The sequence below is a fragment of the Phodopus roborovskii genome, unplaced genomic scaffold (assembly GCF_943737965.1).
Source record: "Phodopus roborovskii unplaced genomic scaffold, PHOROB, whole genome shotgun sequence".
Classification (NCBI taxonomy): Eukaryota; Metazoa; Chordata; class Mammalia; order Rodentia; family Cricetidae; genus Phodopus; species Phodopus roborovskii.
In genome coordinates this window covers 27,355,967-27,372,101 of record NW_026126540.1, presented here as the reverse complement: position 1 = coordinate 27,372,101, position 16,135 = coordinate 27,355,967, and the positions used below count along the sequence as shown (strand labels likewise).

Genomic DNA, 16,135 nt, shown 5'->3' with positions numbered 1-16,135 from the left:
ACTTTAGTATGTTTGTAATTTTCTCTTGCTTTTAATAGACTTTATATCAGTGTTCAAAATATTGATTGACCTTTAAACACTTTAAATGCTCTTTCTGAGAGTTATATTTTCTACTGAGTCCTTGTAGCTCCATGACCTAAGAAAGTAGCACCTTCCCTTTAGCTTGAAATATCTTGTGTAAAATTAAACATTTATGGCTTGTTTTAAAGATAAGTAGAATTACAAAGAATTATAAATGCACATCCTAATTAAATAGTCCTTCTACATATAAATTAAAATGTAAATAAGAATTTTCAGATGTTTGGCTAAGTAATAGTACTTTGAATAGAATTTCACTTTACTATTTAAAAAAATAAATTTTTTCATAAAATAGTGTCAAAGTTCCTAAGCAAACGATTTTTTTTGTGAATTAAGAAATAGGAGCCTCCAAATGGTGTCAGGTATAGATTTCATTTGTGGAGCAGGCCTTTAAATCCAAGCAGAAAGTGGTTGGTTACTCCTATAACATCTATGCCACTGTTACACCTGTGGTCATGTCTGGCAATTTTTGGCTGCTGGGAGAGGAGGGGTCAGTTTTAAAGCTGATAGTCCCTGCTAAGTCAATCACACTCCAGTGGAAAGTTACACATCCAAGACATTTGGGCAGCACAATTTGGCCTTGATGTAAAAGTGAGGGGAGATACAAAGTTGAATGGGAAGGGAAGATGGTGGATCTGGGACAAGTTGGTGGGAGGAGGGTAAATATGATAAAAATACATTGAATGAAATTCTCATAGAACTGATAAAAAAAAAAGAAAGAAAGAAAGAAAGAAAGAAGTAAGACAGCCCTGAAAAAAAAATCCTCTAGGTGCCCCTGACTGCAACTAACTTTGGTATTTCTTTGTCTTACTGATAGCATGCTAAACATTTACATTGCACATACAACAGAAGGGCTGTTTAAATCTTGGAGAGAATTGTTTACTGACCCCTGACAAATGGCATTTTCAGGAAGAGGGACTTGCTGTGATGATTGCCAAAATAAGAGGGAAGAAAATCAATGTTTGCAATTCATAAATGATCCAATATTAGATCTTTATAGTTTACTTTTACAGATATATAGCCTATAGCCAATAAATAATAAAATATTTCATTAATAACAAGAAACTATCATTATTATAATCTCAAAGGCTTTAATACAAAGGCTTCCAATTATGGAAGTAATATAAAAAATTCAACTTTAAGTGGAAAAGCTTGATTCTTGTGATGAGTGTACACTACCTAAGGCATCACTAAGTTGTTAAATAATCCACTACTCCCTTTGTTGTTTTGTTTCAAGTCAGGGTCTCACTGTATTGCTCAGGTTGACCCTAAACTCCTGGACTCACGCAATCCTCCTGCCTTAGCCTTAAGAATAACTGAGTGTATACCCCACTGACTTTCCATCTTTTATGCCATCAAAGTAGTCTGAGGGCTGGGGATGCAGCTCAGTGGTAGAGCCTGTGCATAGCATTCATGAGGCTCTGGGATGAGATGAGATACTCCCAGATTCTCAGTAGGAGAAATGCTAATAATTTATGAGACAAAACAATATTATAGCTAGATATAGTAGGGTTACTTATGATCTTGCAATACAGAGTTTAATATGGAGAGAATACATTGACTAATTTGTTCCTGTAAATTGTTAGGGTTCAGGTTAGTGGGTTGTTGTTGTACGATATGTGATGCTGCGCTGTTTCTTAAGAAAAGCCCACAGGACTAAATGACAGCGATGCAGCCTTGATCTCAAGAGCTCTGTGGCATGGTGTTATTTTGGGAAACTATGGGGATTAGAAAGCAGTCCACTGTTAGATATGCCCTCCTGTTATAGTTAGGATTATGTAAGAGATGGTATGGACTGCCTCCCAGGGATTTGAAATAATGAGTGCCCCAATAAACAGGAAAGAGTCATATCCTATGGAGTAGGATGTGTCAAGACAGACTGGGAAATGATTCTTGTGGAATGTCTATGGGTACAGGTCATTTGGTTTCCCTGGTCCTTGTAATCTTAAATAAAGTCTGAGCCTACCACAGACTAATTCTACAGATGAATCTCAAAAACACTACTTACTACAACATGCTTAAATCATCATGGTTTATAATCTAGAAGTTACCTAATGTACAGAATAAATGGGTCAAAATTGATCTGGTTTTTAAAAAAATTACAGGCTCCTTTACCCTTTTCACGGTAAATTTAATAACTGTCTTCTGTAGGCTGAAATTAAATCTTAGTTGTGAACAACACTGGCTACAGAAATGCTGGGCATGGTGGCACAGCTGTAGCCCCAGCCCCTCAGGAAGCAGAGGTAGAGTACGTCAAGTTCCAGTCCATCCTGGGGCCCTGTCTCAGGAAAAACAGAAAAGAAATCTTTCCTTCCTCCCCTTCTGGGATTAACATAATTTTTTGTGGTAAGAATCTTCTTCTTTGGGGTTGTGGTGTTTTGGAACATAGCAGTGCTGAAAATTAAGCCAGTACCTGTACATCCTAGAGCATTACTGTGTCCCTGGGCTGTATCTCCACCTTTGGTTGCTTTCAATGGGGCCTTGAGTAGGTTTCTTCATTTTAAGCCGGAAGGTACCTGGAAATATATGTGCCTCCCCACGCCAACCCCATCCTTGGGACAGACCCTAAAAGTCACTCTGTAGCTTGAGAGCAATCCTCTACCTCTGCCTTCCCAAGTACAGGAATTACAATTATATGCCATTGTGCCTGGCTTTCTACTTTAGGACTTAAACAGAAATATATATTAGTTCAATCTAAAATTCAAGTTACCAAGTGGCTTTTGTCTGTTTTTCCTTCCTTTCCTCCTTCCTCCCTCCCTTCCTCCCCTTCTTCCTTTCTTTCTTTCTTTTTTAAGTTTTTCAGACAGGAGCATTGGCTGTTGCTACCATAGCATCTTAGACACAAATAATGGTTTATGCTGGGTGATGATGTTTCACACCTTTATTTCCAACACTTGGGAGGCAGAGGCAGGCAGATCTCTGTGAGTTTGAGGGCATCCTGGTGTACAGAGGAAGTTCCAGGACTGCCAAAGCTATACAGAGAAATACTGTCTCAAAACAAAAATAATAATAATGGTTTATTACCACAGCAAAATTTAAAGAAAAAACTCTGATTATATATTCATTTTTGTCTTTTTGAGATAATACATCACTTTTTCCCCTAATCTGATCTCAAATTTACAGCAATCCTCCTGCCTCACTCAGCCTCTCAACTTCTAGTATTACAGATGTGTAGCACCATACCCAGTTAGTTAATTGTCCCTTTCTTGCGCAACTTCTTCTTTAGAGTTTTGGGTTTAAAGATGTATGCCATCACCGTCTGGCTTATCTGGTATTTATAACGAAGGGTTCTGATGAGCAGGTCTTCTGTAATCATATGACATGTTTCTTTGGGGTCCTCTCTGATTAGGTGTCATTGTGATTGCCCTTGGTTAGATCTAAACACCAGTTCAAATAGAAGAAGGCTATTTGCTGCTAAGATAGTGTAGTGGTCTGAATGAGAACAGCCCCCATAGGCTCGTGTTTCAAAACTTGATTCCCAGTTGGTAGAACTGTTTGGGAAGAATTCGGAAGTGTGGCCTTGTTGGAGGTTTGTTAATGGAAGCAGGCTTTGAGGTTCCAAAAGGCTCATGCCATTTCCAGCTAGTTCTCTCTGCCTTCTCTCCTCTATCATGGACTCTAACCCTCTGGAACTGTAAACCTAATTAAACTCTTTATAAGTTGCCTTGGTCATGGAGTTTTATCCCAGCACCAGAAAAGTATGTAATCCAATTAACAAATGTTTTCACAGGAGATAGTTTTCTCCGGGGTCAAATTTCTAATAAAATTGCTTTCTAAATATGGTGAGAAGTATCTTGTGATTGTTACATCCAGCAGTGACCTGAGCATGGGCAGCTGGCTGGCCTAGGCCACATGTCTCTGTGGCCTGTGCAGCCTTTTACTGTGCAGGCTGTTGCCTCCTGCCTTAGCAGTGCTCTGTGAAGTGTCTATTACATGAGTCATTAACATAGAACCATAAGTACATTCACCACCATCTACACAGAATAGTCAGCAGTCTAGAATAGATAAATATCTATTGAATACTTGAGAACAAGTCAGTGGTCTGTTGCTCAGATATTTAGTGAACAAAAGGATATAGGGGAGACAAATAACTCAGTTAATATATTTCATGGTAATCAGGAAGTGATATATACTATGAAGATATGTGTAATACAGGGTAAAAGAGAAGTTGACATTGCTTACAGAGTAGGTCACACTTCAATATGGTGACAGGAAAACCTTGTTAAGATGTGATTTGTAGGCCCAATGATACACGCATTTAATCCCCGCACTTGGGAGGCAGAGGCAGGAGGATCTCTGTGAGTTTGAGGCCAGCCTGGTCTACAGAGTGAGTTCCAGGACAGAAAAAGGACAGAAAACCCCTGTCTGGAAAAACAAACAAAAGATGTGATTGTGCAGAGACATAAAGGAGGAAGCCAGATGGATACAGAGGGAAAGCAGCCTGGGCACAGTTAGCACCGTATCCTAGAACAGTGCAGTGCATTGGGGGAGCCACAAATGCTGGTGAGTCTGCGTGGAGTGAGCACAAGAGTGGGGTAAGCGATTAGATACCACTAGAGGCCTGATCATGCAGGGCCATGTAGAGTGTTGTAAAGTTAGAGAACATGGTAGGTAGTTAGAGTGTTTGTTTGTTCTTATGAGTATATGCCACTTGTGGAGGGGTGCCCATGGCAGCCATCCTCGGGATGGATTACAGGCAGTCATGAGCCTCACAATGTGGGTGCTGGGAACTAAACTCAGGTCCTCTGGGAGAGAAGCAAGTGCCTTTACCTGAGCCTCACTCCAGCCTGGGTTGTCATTTTTCCAATGGCTCTGTTGAGACATAGTGCACATATCACACAATTGACTCGGTGTATAGTGCATTGGTTTTCATCATATTTACAAATATGTGCAAGTGTCACATGGTCTTGCTTAGAACCTTGTCATCATCCCCTAAAGACTTTCCCACTGTAGCCCTCAACTGTTTCCTGTCCACATTGGTGTCTCTTCTCTAGACAGTTTGAGTAGAATTATGCTTTCTCTTGAGTAGCTTCTCTTACTGGCATAATCTTCTGAGGCTCGCCCATGTGGTAGTAGCATACTTCATTCCTGTTTGTGATTTATATATTTCAGTGCATGCATGTGCCACATTATCTTGACATCTGAATAGTCTTCATCTTTTGGCTCCTATGAATAACGCCCCTCAGAACATTTCTGTATGAGCCTTTGTGTATATAGGTGAGATAGGTCATAGCATTGAACTAATGCATGTCATCTGACCTGCCAAAACCAGTGTGGGGGGCTGGGACATTGCTCAGTAGTTAGCAGTGTTGTGCTCCTTCAGAACACCCCGGTTCAGTTCCCAGTGCCCACACTAGGCCACTAACAACTGCCTATAACTCCCTCTTCTGGCCTCCACGGGCACTTGCATGAATTGGCACACCTAATCTCACTCAGGAACATACATACACATAAATAAAAAGTAAATAAACCTTTTAGAGGACTTTTTAGAAGCTAATGTGAACTAAGAGGGTTATCTCCCAAGTGAACATTTGTTTATTATGAAAATGCAGAATCCTAGGTAAAGTAGACTGTAGTCAGTATTTAATCATCTGCAATAAATTGAGTCATCATCTTTTCGTATTTCTGGAGAGCATGATCCTTCCTAGCAAATGATTGTGACTCTTGGATTGGACTTTAAGCCTTACCACTTCACAAGCAGTCAATATTACAGTTCTAGTCCTCACTGGAAGCAACTAGGTTAGCTGTGTGAGCCAAGAAGCCAAGCACCAGATCTGTGGGACATAGTTGTTCTAATGGACTAGAACCGCTGTTTTCGTGAAGTTCAGGATAGAAGTGCAGGGGAACGAGACAAATGTATTAGCCAACTGGCCTGAGAAGTACCTCCTGAACATCGGTCTCCAGAACTATCTGTTCATTCCTTCTTAAGACTTTTGACAAGGATGCATCCTGCTAGCTGACACCAAACCAGCCATCCTTTTCCTGCCAGATTCCCTTTCCAATCAGGACTAATCATGACACATAGTGGGTTCTCTGTTTCAGTTCAGTTTCAATTGGATTCATTTAAGCCCTCAGTGGCTGTAAATCTGCAAAGCAATCAAAGATTTCATTTCCAGTTACCTTCTTCCAACTAGCAAAGGCATGTGGTATAAGCACCAAATCCATGCTCACTATAGACAGGAAGTAAATGCATATAAAAATAAAATCCATTCACAATGAGGTACTCAGAGCCACTGTGGCTCCTTTTTCCTTTAAATTATTTATTTACCCAATGGTAAATAAAAAACACCAGGGGATTGGCAAGAGTCCCTTGTGCCATGGTGTGTGGAGGTCAACTCACAGGAGTCAGTTTTCTCTTTCCATCATGTGGGTTCTCTAAATCGACCTCTGATTAATCTTTGCCCACTGAGACATTTCACAAGCCCACATGTCCACATAAAGGTTTTTTTGGGTTTCATTTTTGTGTTTGATATAACTAGGATAGTATTGTGTAGACCAATCCATACAGGTTTATTTTGGGCAAGGAGGGAAATTTTTGCAACAGTATATGACTGCATGGTCCAGGCTGGCCTTGAACTCATAGCTTTCCTTTTGCCTCAGCTTCCCAGAGTGCTGGGACTACAGGAGTGAGCTACCACATCCAGATCACATTTGTTTTTATTTTTGTTATATTGAAAACATTTTCAGTTGTTTACAACATTCTTTACAATAATTTTAATTTAATATAAATGTAAAGATATACTAGGTGGTGAAGGCACACACCTTTGATCCCAGCACTCAGGAAGCAAAAACAGGTTTTTTTTTTTTTTTTTTTTTTTTTTTAGTTCAAGGCCAGCCTGGTCTACAGAGGGAGTTCCAGGAAACCCTGTGTCAGGGGGTGGGGGGATATGGCTTTAACCATTATAATTAGGTATTTATATTGTTTACATTTTAAAATACATAATGCTACAATAAATACTATATATATTAATAAGTCCATATTCCTAAGCTTGATTATTTTTAAATGTATGCCAATTTCAAGTATGGCTTGAATAGAAATATAAACTTGCTTGACATTTCTGGAAAGCAACTTAGTTAACATTATTTAGTATGGGATCATCTTGTTGACTCATGTTGAGTTCTGTCCAATTTGTAAGGAGCCCCTGCTCAGGTCGTAGAAATGTCCTGTCTCGATTGATGATGTAGTTATCTGACTACACTCATTAGTCAAACTCATCAAATGATACCCTGGAAATCTGAGTTTTAGTATCTATGAATTCTATTTCCATCTTAAAATGAAAAGTTAGGGCTGGGGATACAGCCTAGTATAGAGTACCTGCCTGGCTTCACAAGGCCAGGGTTCAGTCTCCAGCGACACATGCAACAAATTTAATGTATGAAAAAGCAAAGCTCTGGAGCACCAGACTGACATCTTTCGCTTGTTCTAGGTGTCAGGACTGTGAATATCAGTTCCCATAACCACCCAATGCACATTCTATAGCAGTTTCTAAGGAGGACGTTACAGGGTTGCAGAGATTGCCCAGTGGTTCCTAATGAAACTGCTCTTACAGCATCCACATCAGATGATAACCTGTAACTACAGCTCAGGGAGTCCAACATCCTGTCTTCTTCTGGCCTCTATGGGCACCTGCTCTCATAGACACATACGTACATACAAACGCATGCATTACTTTAAAAATAATAAAAATAAATCTGTTTTTAGAAAAAGATATTGTTAAACTAAGGACTAAATTACAGTGTGCACCTACTATGTGCTACACATTGCTTTAATAACTTACACCTATGCTATCTACTACAGTGGTCTCCAGCCACGTGTAACTATGGAGCTCTTTACTGTGGCTAGTTGGATATGAGGTGCATTGCAAGTGTAAAAGACACTTTAGATTTCAAAGAAAAATGCAAAAAAATTCTCATTAATAATTTTATGTTGATTATGTGCTGTAAGGATAATTGTGGGAGTATATGAATTAAAAGACTATTCATTATAATTAAGTTTCCCTTCATCTTATTTTTTTTTAATGACTACTAGAACATTTTAAGTTATCTATGTTATCTCACATTTGTGACTTAAACACTTGCAATTTTGTTTTTGTTTCTTTGTCTTTTGAGACAGGGTCTCTCTCTACATAGCACTGGATGTGGTGGAACTCACTCTGTAGACCAGGGCTGGCCTGAAACTCGGAGATCCACCTGCCTCTGCCTCCCAAGTGCTTGGACCCCCATTCAATCCTGTTTAATTTTCATAACAACCCAATGAGAGCTCATTTTGGGGTGAGGAAACTGAGATAGTAAAGAGGTCATGAAGCTAGCCAGTGGTAGAGCTGGAGCTGAGCCCAGTTTGTTTCTCCCCTGAACACTTGAACACTCGGCTAAGAGTTGGGAAGATTTACCTGCTGTGCTTTTTCAGAGCCTTTGCTTTTAAATGTCACTTGTAAGGTTAGCAAAACATGGAGCCTTCTGCCCAGTGAGGAAATAATACAAAAGCAGGAAACCAGAATCATTTTATTTTAGGTTTTTTGTCATCCCAAATAAAGTTTAAATAAAAAAATTAATTTGACTAATTAGTGGAAACTGATGAGGGTTTAAAAGTGTCTGTATCTTAAAGCCAGGAGGGGCTGACACATGCTGTCAGCAAGTGCATTATAGATCCCTACCTTAACATGTAACTCTAGAAACTTGACCCTTCTCCTGTAACCACAAGTTGGTTCAATCCCTGAATTATTTACAGAAAAATTAGGATACTATGACAGAATTTGCATTTTAAAGAGAAAGGGTTCCAGACAGCACTGTTCTTCCCTCTGAAGACACCAGAACTACATCACCTTTGTAGATTTCTTTGTGGGTTTGTTCTCTTCCTGCCACTGACCAGCTTGTCCTTAGTAATGACAAGTATGAGGTTCTGTTCAGGGTGCTGGAGAGGAAGCCGTACTCTGTGCCCATGAGGGATTACACCTAACCAAAAAATAGACACTTGGGAGAATAAAGTTGAATTTATTGAATTTAACCAGGACTCAAACCTAAGTATGTCTCCTGATTCTAATTTATGTATACACTAACTAAAGACAACTTTTCATCATAAAAACAATATATAATTCTTATATAAAAAAATAATACAGCCAGGGGCTAGAAAGATGGCTTAGCAATTAAGAGCACTTGTTCTTGCAGAGGACCCAGGTTCAATTCCCAGCACCCACCTGACAGCTCACAACCACCCATAACAACAGTTCCAGAGGACCCTCTTCTGACCTCAGCAGGTACTCACACACATAAATAAATAAGTCTTTAAAATATTAAAACTATTCATAATAAACACAATTAAAAATAAGGTACTAAAATATCAAACTGCCACCACAAGGATTGCTGCCACTGCCCTAGCGCGCAGTCTTCAGTCTTTCCAATGAAGGCACACACTGTTTCCCTGGCCCTTGGTTTTCTGATTTTGGCGCTCTCTATGCAGCCCAGACTGGCCTCGAACTCTCAGTCCTCCTGCCTCTGTCTCCTGAATGCTGAGATTAAAGGTGTGTGGTACCACACAGCTATTTTTAAATAAAAGACCATGTGTTTTCAATAAAAAATACCTATCTATGTCATTTTTATTGATGGAATCATATTGTTTGATTAACCAATCAATCATCAGGGTTTTGGGGTTTTTTTTTTTTTTTTTTTTTGTACATTAGCAAATATTATGCACTAATTCGGGAGCTCTCTTAAGACATATTATTTGACAATGTTTTTTGAGACAGGATCTCATGTAGCCCAAGCTCACATCCAAATTGCTATATAACTGAGGATGTCCATGAACTCTGTTCCTCCTTTTCCCACCTCCTGGGTCTCAGAGTACACATGTGTGCTACCATACCTGTTGTATGCAGAACTGGGGATTGAACCCAGGGCTCCATGCATGCTAAGAAAGTACCTGACTGACTCAGCACATTCTCAGCTGCTGGCTGATAATCTTTGCAATTTCTTACTCTTAGAAACTGCTACAAATACCCCATATGCATCCTTATGTCCTACCCATGTGGGATAGTAGTTGAGCATGAACCCATGCTAGAATGCTTCCTTCACTGTGGATATGATCTCACTTAACCTTCCTAATCCAAGAAGTAAGGTCATTGTGATCCCAACTTCCAGAGGAAAACCAGGGGGCTATTAAATATCTGCTTGGGTCACATCTGGGAACGTGGCACTAGCATTCAAGCCCTACCCTTTATGCTAGCAGCAGCCTGAAGAGATGACTGCATAGAGGTATAAACTTTTTTAAATGCTAAGTTGCTAGCCAGAAAAGGGTTTTGTTGTTCTTTTAAACTGTTTTTTCAAGACATTGTCTTATGCAGCACAGGCTGGCCTTAAGCTCTCTGCGTACACAAGACTAGCCTTGAACCCCTGGTGTCCCTGCCTCCACCTCTTGAGTGCTAGGGTTTTAATTCTGCTCCTATAATTATGGTTGCTCCAACAAACTGGTGTGGTCTTGGGTGTTCGTGGTAGTGAGAAAGTTTATCGAGGTCTTTCTTCTTATCGCTGACTTCCTCTTGGACCTGTATGACTGACCACAAGCAGTTCTCTGCCGTAGAGCCCATTTCCCTTGCAGGGACATGCCAGGACACAAATAAATGCAACGTGTCTTTTAGAATATGCATTTTCATATAATTTTGGACATACACAAAGAAGAATTAAATTAATAAAATGAAGTTGTAGCAGAAAAGTACAAAGGTTTTCAGGAAAACAGAAAACCCCAAGTGATGGGGTTCTGTGTGTGTACCATACTTGGGTTAACGCTGTCCATAAAGACATAAAAACTACATATTTGGTTCCTTTCATTGTACTACTTAGTGTGTATGCATAGCATGGCACATATGTGGACACTAGAAGACAACTTGTGGACATTAATTCTTCCTTTCCACCACGTGCATGCAAAGAGCTCAGGACATCACGCTTGGCATCAAGCACCTTTACCTCAAAGCCATCTCATGTATGCATTATGTAATATTAGTCCCCACAAATGAGCCTGTACCCTCTCTTCCTTCTTCCTCCCATGTAATGTCTGCCTCTGGACTATAGTGAAAAGGATAAAGATGCTGACTTAGTTTGTGATTACATGTGCAATACTGTTGAAGAATTGTTTACCAACAGTTATCCATAGGAATTACCTAGTAATTAACAGAAAACTAATGCTCTGAGTGTTGGTTTCTGATCTGTGACCAGAGACTAGAAAGTAAAGATGATACAAGCATTTTATAAGGATTTGTTTTTGTTTTTATGAGTGTTTATCTGCATGTGTGCAGAGGCCAGAAGAGGGCATCAGATCCCCTGAAACTGGAGTTAACAAATGTTTGTGAGCCTCTCTGTGGGTGCTAGGAACCAAACCCAGGTCTTCTGGAAGTGCTCTTCACCGCTGAGCCATCTAGCCTAGTGCCTGCTTTTCTGTGTGACCGAGTTTTCGAGGCTTGCTGTCCGAGAGTCAGACTCCTCTCGTTCCACCTGCTGGGAAAACGTGCTGCTCTGGAGTGCTGGGAAAACACCCTGGCGTCAGCAGTGCAGACTCAGTCCCGTGCCGTCCGTTTATGCCACAGCCTGCCCAGATGTGTGCTTGCATATCTGGCTCTGAGAGTACCTTAAAGTTAGCCTCACAGGCTGTGGTTCTGCCCACACGTAGTCCGATGCAGTTCATAGTCATGCTCAGTAAACATTTATTAAATTGATTTTAACTGAACTGGGTTGCATTCTAGCTACACACAAGATTTTTTTAGTTTGTTTTTAGGTGAGATTGAATTTTTAAAAATCTAGACAAGAAAAGGCATTCTTTTTGTTTCATTGTTTTTAAACATAGTCTAAATTTAGGATGCAGCTACCAATATGTTCATTGCCCATAATTTTTAAGCATTCTGAGCAGTGACTCACCAAAGTCCCTAAATAGATATTTGAAAAGTCACAATAGCCCTGGGAAACAAAATTAGGTTTGGCAAATACTGTGTTTTCTCTTTGCAGTCAGGAATATGCGCTCTTACTGATCTACAAGGGAGGAGTGTGCTGTATAATTTTAGCAAGTTCTTTTCCCTTTGTACTAGAGTTGAAAAATTAATTCCTATAGGGTCCCCAGCACAGATTCCTTCTTACTAGAAACCATTGCCAGAGACCATTACCTTTGCAAATGGCAATACCACCTCCTCTCCTGACACTGATGGCCAAAAGGTGAGGCCAGACAGAGGCCTCTATACTTCAGTAGAAGATACAGGAGCTTGGCTTCTACTCCTTTTCTTTTTTTTTTTTTTTTTTTTTTTTTTTGTCTCTATTGGAGTCTAGAATCTTCAAGGTCTGAATTGTAAAGCTGTGTTGAGGTGCCCTCCATTCATCTTACTCTGCTGTACAGCTGTCTCTTGAGTCTTGAGCATGCTTACAAATACCATCAAAGTAACCCTAATGTTAGAGAGAAGCCTCCTTCACCAATTTGTTTATTTAGCTTATGTTTTGGGGGTGGCTTTACTAAGTCCTGCAGAAGTGGCTGAGTAAAACTTCAGTTTAAGCAGACCCTGTCACAATGTGAAAGGTAAGGACCATGCCTAAGGTTGTCCTCTGACCTCTACATGCAGGTCCTGATACACCACACACACATGTGCACATGCACACACACACATACACACGTACTTTTTTTTTTTTTTTTTTTGGAAGATTTTAAAGAGGAAAGAGTATCCAGTAAGATAAACTTTATAGCCAGGCAGTGGTAATGCACACCTCTAGTCCCAGCACTTAGGAGGCAGAGGCAAATGGATCTCTGTGAGTTTGAGGCCAGCCTGGTCTACAGAGCTAGTTCCAGGACAGCCAGTGCTATTACACAGAGAAACCTTGTCTCAAAAAAACAAAACAAAAAAAGTTAAACTCTGTAATTTACTAAAATGCAGATAATGAGTACAGTGGTTCTCAACCTGAGTCACAGCCCCCACAGGGTCACATATTAGATATCCTGCATATCAGATATTTACGTCACAATTCATAGCAGCAGAAAAATTAGTTATAAAGTAGCAACAAAATGATTGTTTGGTTGAGGGTCACCACAACATGAGGAACTGTATTAAAGGGCCAAAGGATTAAGAAGGTTGAGAAACACTGTCCTAAAGTAACACATAAAACCTTGCTTTTTAAAAATCCGAGGTCCTGTAACTTCTTTTTAAAGTTTCAGTGGGTAGGGGCACTTGCTGCCAAGTGTGGTGACCTAAGTTGAGCCCCTACAAGCTGTCCTCTGACTTCTACACAAACACTGTGGCACATGTGAGACATGGCAGCTACACTTACAATCTCACCACTTAGGAGACTGAGGGAAAAGGATATGAAGCCAGCCTGAGTTACATAGTGAGCTCCAAGTCAGCTAGAGCTGTCATAAAATCCTATCCAAAAAAAAAAAAAAACAGGAAAGTTTTAGCCAGGCAAGGTGGTATTACAAGCCTTTAATCCCAGGAGGCAGAGGCAGGCAGATCTCCGTGAGTTTGAGGCCAGCCTGGTCTACAAAGTAAGTTCTAGAAGAGCCAAGGCTGTTACACAGAGAAACCAAAAACAAAAGAAAGCACTTAAAGGTGTTATCAATCCCCCAGGCCTTATTGTTTTACCCAGCATACTCAGCACACAGTATCACACAGAACTTCTCTAGCTCTGTTCAGTGCCATGAGTGATGCGCTTTTTTGGGTGAGGCTTTTGCTTTTCTACTAAATAACCTGGAGTCTCCTTGTCAGTTTCCTAGAGGAAGTCCTGGCTTCTGGGCTGCACAGCCGCAGCAGGGAGAGCTCACAGGCCACCTCGAGGTCAGCAAGCAGAAGATGAGATGGCAACGAAGAACGCCGGGAATAGCACGGCCCTTCCCTGCTGACCGGGGGCCTCAGGAGGGCTCTTGTGTTTGTGGTAACCCCAATTCCTGGGCTGCTGGCACAGACACCGACCGGGACTGCCGATGATGAGCCCATCCCAACCCACTTGTGATTCTGTACCAAATAAACATGTCCTTTGTGTATTCGACAGCATGGTCGCTTTTGTGTTTGATGGGCTTTGTTGAGATCGTTCTTGAAAAATGGGTTGTCAAAATGAGAGGGAATCAGAAAGTCATGTGCCATGGTACCATCTCTTATGCCCTGTCTTCTCCTGATAGCCTGCGTGACAGGAGCCAGCCATGGTAAGGACCATGGCATCAGACCTATGGCAAGTTGGCAAAGCCTTTTCCTCAGATCAGTCCTTCCTCTGTCCAAGTAGGAATTTTCTAGCAAGAGTGACCACTAAAAAACTAGGAACTACACTCCCTCCTCCACAACTGAGGCCTGAGACTGCCCCCTACAGACGCCACCTACTGAGGCTAGCCTGAGATTGCCCCTACAGACACCACCTACTGAGGCTAGCCTGAGATTGCCCCCACCCCACCCCCTACTGAGGCTAGCCTGAGATTGCCCCTACAGACACCACCTACTGAGGCTAGCCTGAGATTGCCCCCACCCCACCCCCTACTGAGGCTAGCCTGAGACTGCCCCCACCCCACCCCCTGGCAGTAGTCAGTGCCCTGAGGCTCTAGATTGCTATGGCAGTACTGAAGCGTCATCAGGGACACACAACCCACCTGGCCCCAGCTTTTCTGTACCTATGTTTGTGTCTGTTCTTGCTTTGTGCCCCAGGAAGAGTTCCAGGACACAGCCCCTCATCTCCTGTTCACCTCAGTCCTGTACCTTCTTTGGAGACACTTGCATTGAGAACCCATGTAGGGTTGCAATTAGAAGTGTGCAGTCTGCAGAGATTCCGGTGGTTTTGTTGGACTTCTTTGAGTTTCATTCATGGGGATTCACTATGGTGTTATACCGTTCAGTGGGAGCATGCCTGTGCTCAGGGCATGTTTAATTATACCAGGGCAAATAAGAACTCTCCTAAAAGTAGTAAAAGTGATGGAATGAATAGTGCAGGAAATTCAGGTATCCTCACATAATTGGAGAAAGTGCCACAGCATAGTCCTCCTGGTTCACTGTAGAGTGTGTTTTTAAAGTTTCAAGACTGTGTGTGTTCTCATGTGTTCCTGTTCGTGTGTGTGTGTGTGTGTGTGTGTGTGTGCGCGCGCGCGCGCACGCGCACACACAAATACGAAGGTATGAATACCCCTTTAAATCAGAATAGGGTATCTAATCTCCTGGAGCTGGAGTTATAGCCTGTCCAGTAGATGCTGGGAACTGAGCTTGGGTCCTCTGCAAGAGCAGCAAGCACTTTTAACTGCTAAACCATCCTTTCAGCCCCTTAACATACATGCTGACAAGTATTCTCTAGCATCATTCAAATTTATGTCATATTTATGTGACTATTGTTGGGAATATTGGTCTTTATGTCAGGCTCAGTTTCCTTGTCCATAAAATGAAAGTAATTAGGGCCTTCCTAATGTGATGGTAAGGGTTAAATACAGAGATATAGTTTAGTATTTACAGAGATAATTCTGTTATTACTGCTTTTTTCTTATTAAAAACTTTTTAATGAAGAACACATGCTTTTAATAACCCTCTGTCCCATAAATTAAAATGCCCTGGTCAAAACATCAATCCTATTTTTAAAAAACAAAAAGTAGGATTTTAAAGTCAAGAATATTTGTTTTAAAATGACAACTCAGATATTTCTGCCCAGGAAACTTGCAAGCAGCTATTCACAAGATGTTACTGCTGATAGTCTGTGTTTTTCCCCTAAGTGGAGCCACTTATAAAATGCCCAACTGCAGAGTACAGCTATGGGTGGTGCTGTCTTAGAGATGGACACATTCAGAAGCCTCCCAGGATCTTATCTCCCTAGAGAAATTGGCTCAAAGTATTTTTGTGTTTGGTGTGTGTGTGTATGAATGTCGAGTTTCCTGAGTGCTGTAAAAGTGTGTAAAGGAAATCAAAAGTGTTTATTCTAGTTTCTCACTTAAGCACTGGTCTTTGGAAACAATGCCACTTAAATCCAAATTCAGGAGCCATGAGGTTCACCTGGTGAGAGAAGTCTGCTTTAGAGCAAACCAGGGCAGAAGCCGGCATAGGTGAAGCAAAGGTGAGGAAGATGGCCAGGACGAGCT

At 41.1% G+C, this 16,135-nt stretch overlaps 1 protein-coding gene across 2 annotated transcripts in view; it reads left to right on the top strand.

The window, feature by feature from the left end:
• Positions 1-13,932, top strand: part of Vps45 (vacuolar protein sorting 45 homolog) — a 56,048-nt gene extending 42,116 nt beyond the window's left edge. Inside the window, exon 14 of one of the 2 annotated variants that reach the window (XR_007835407.1) lies at positions 13,803-13,913. Coding sequence is in view for 1 of the 2 variants with exons in the window: in XM_051198749.1 (XP_051054706.1) it covers positions 13,803-13,890 (88 nt within the window). In the remaining variant the exon portion in view is untranslated. Of the gene's footprint in view, positions 1-13,802 lie in introns of both variants that reach the window. The other variant, XM_051198749.1, reaches the window with a different exon arrangement.
• The last annotated feature ends 2,203 nt before the right edge of the window (positions 13,933-16,135 follow it).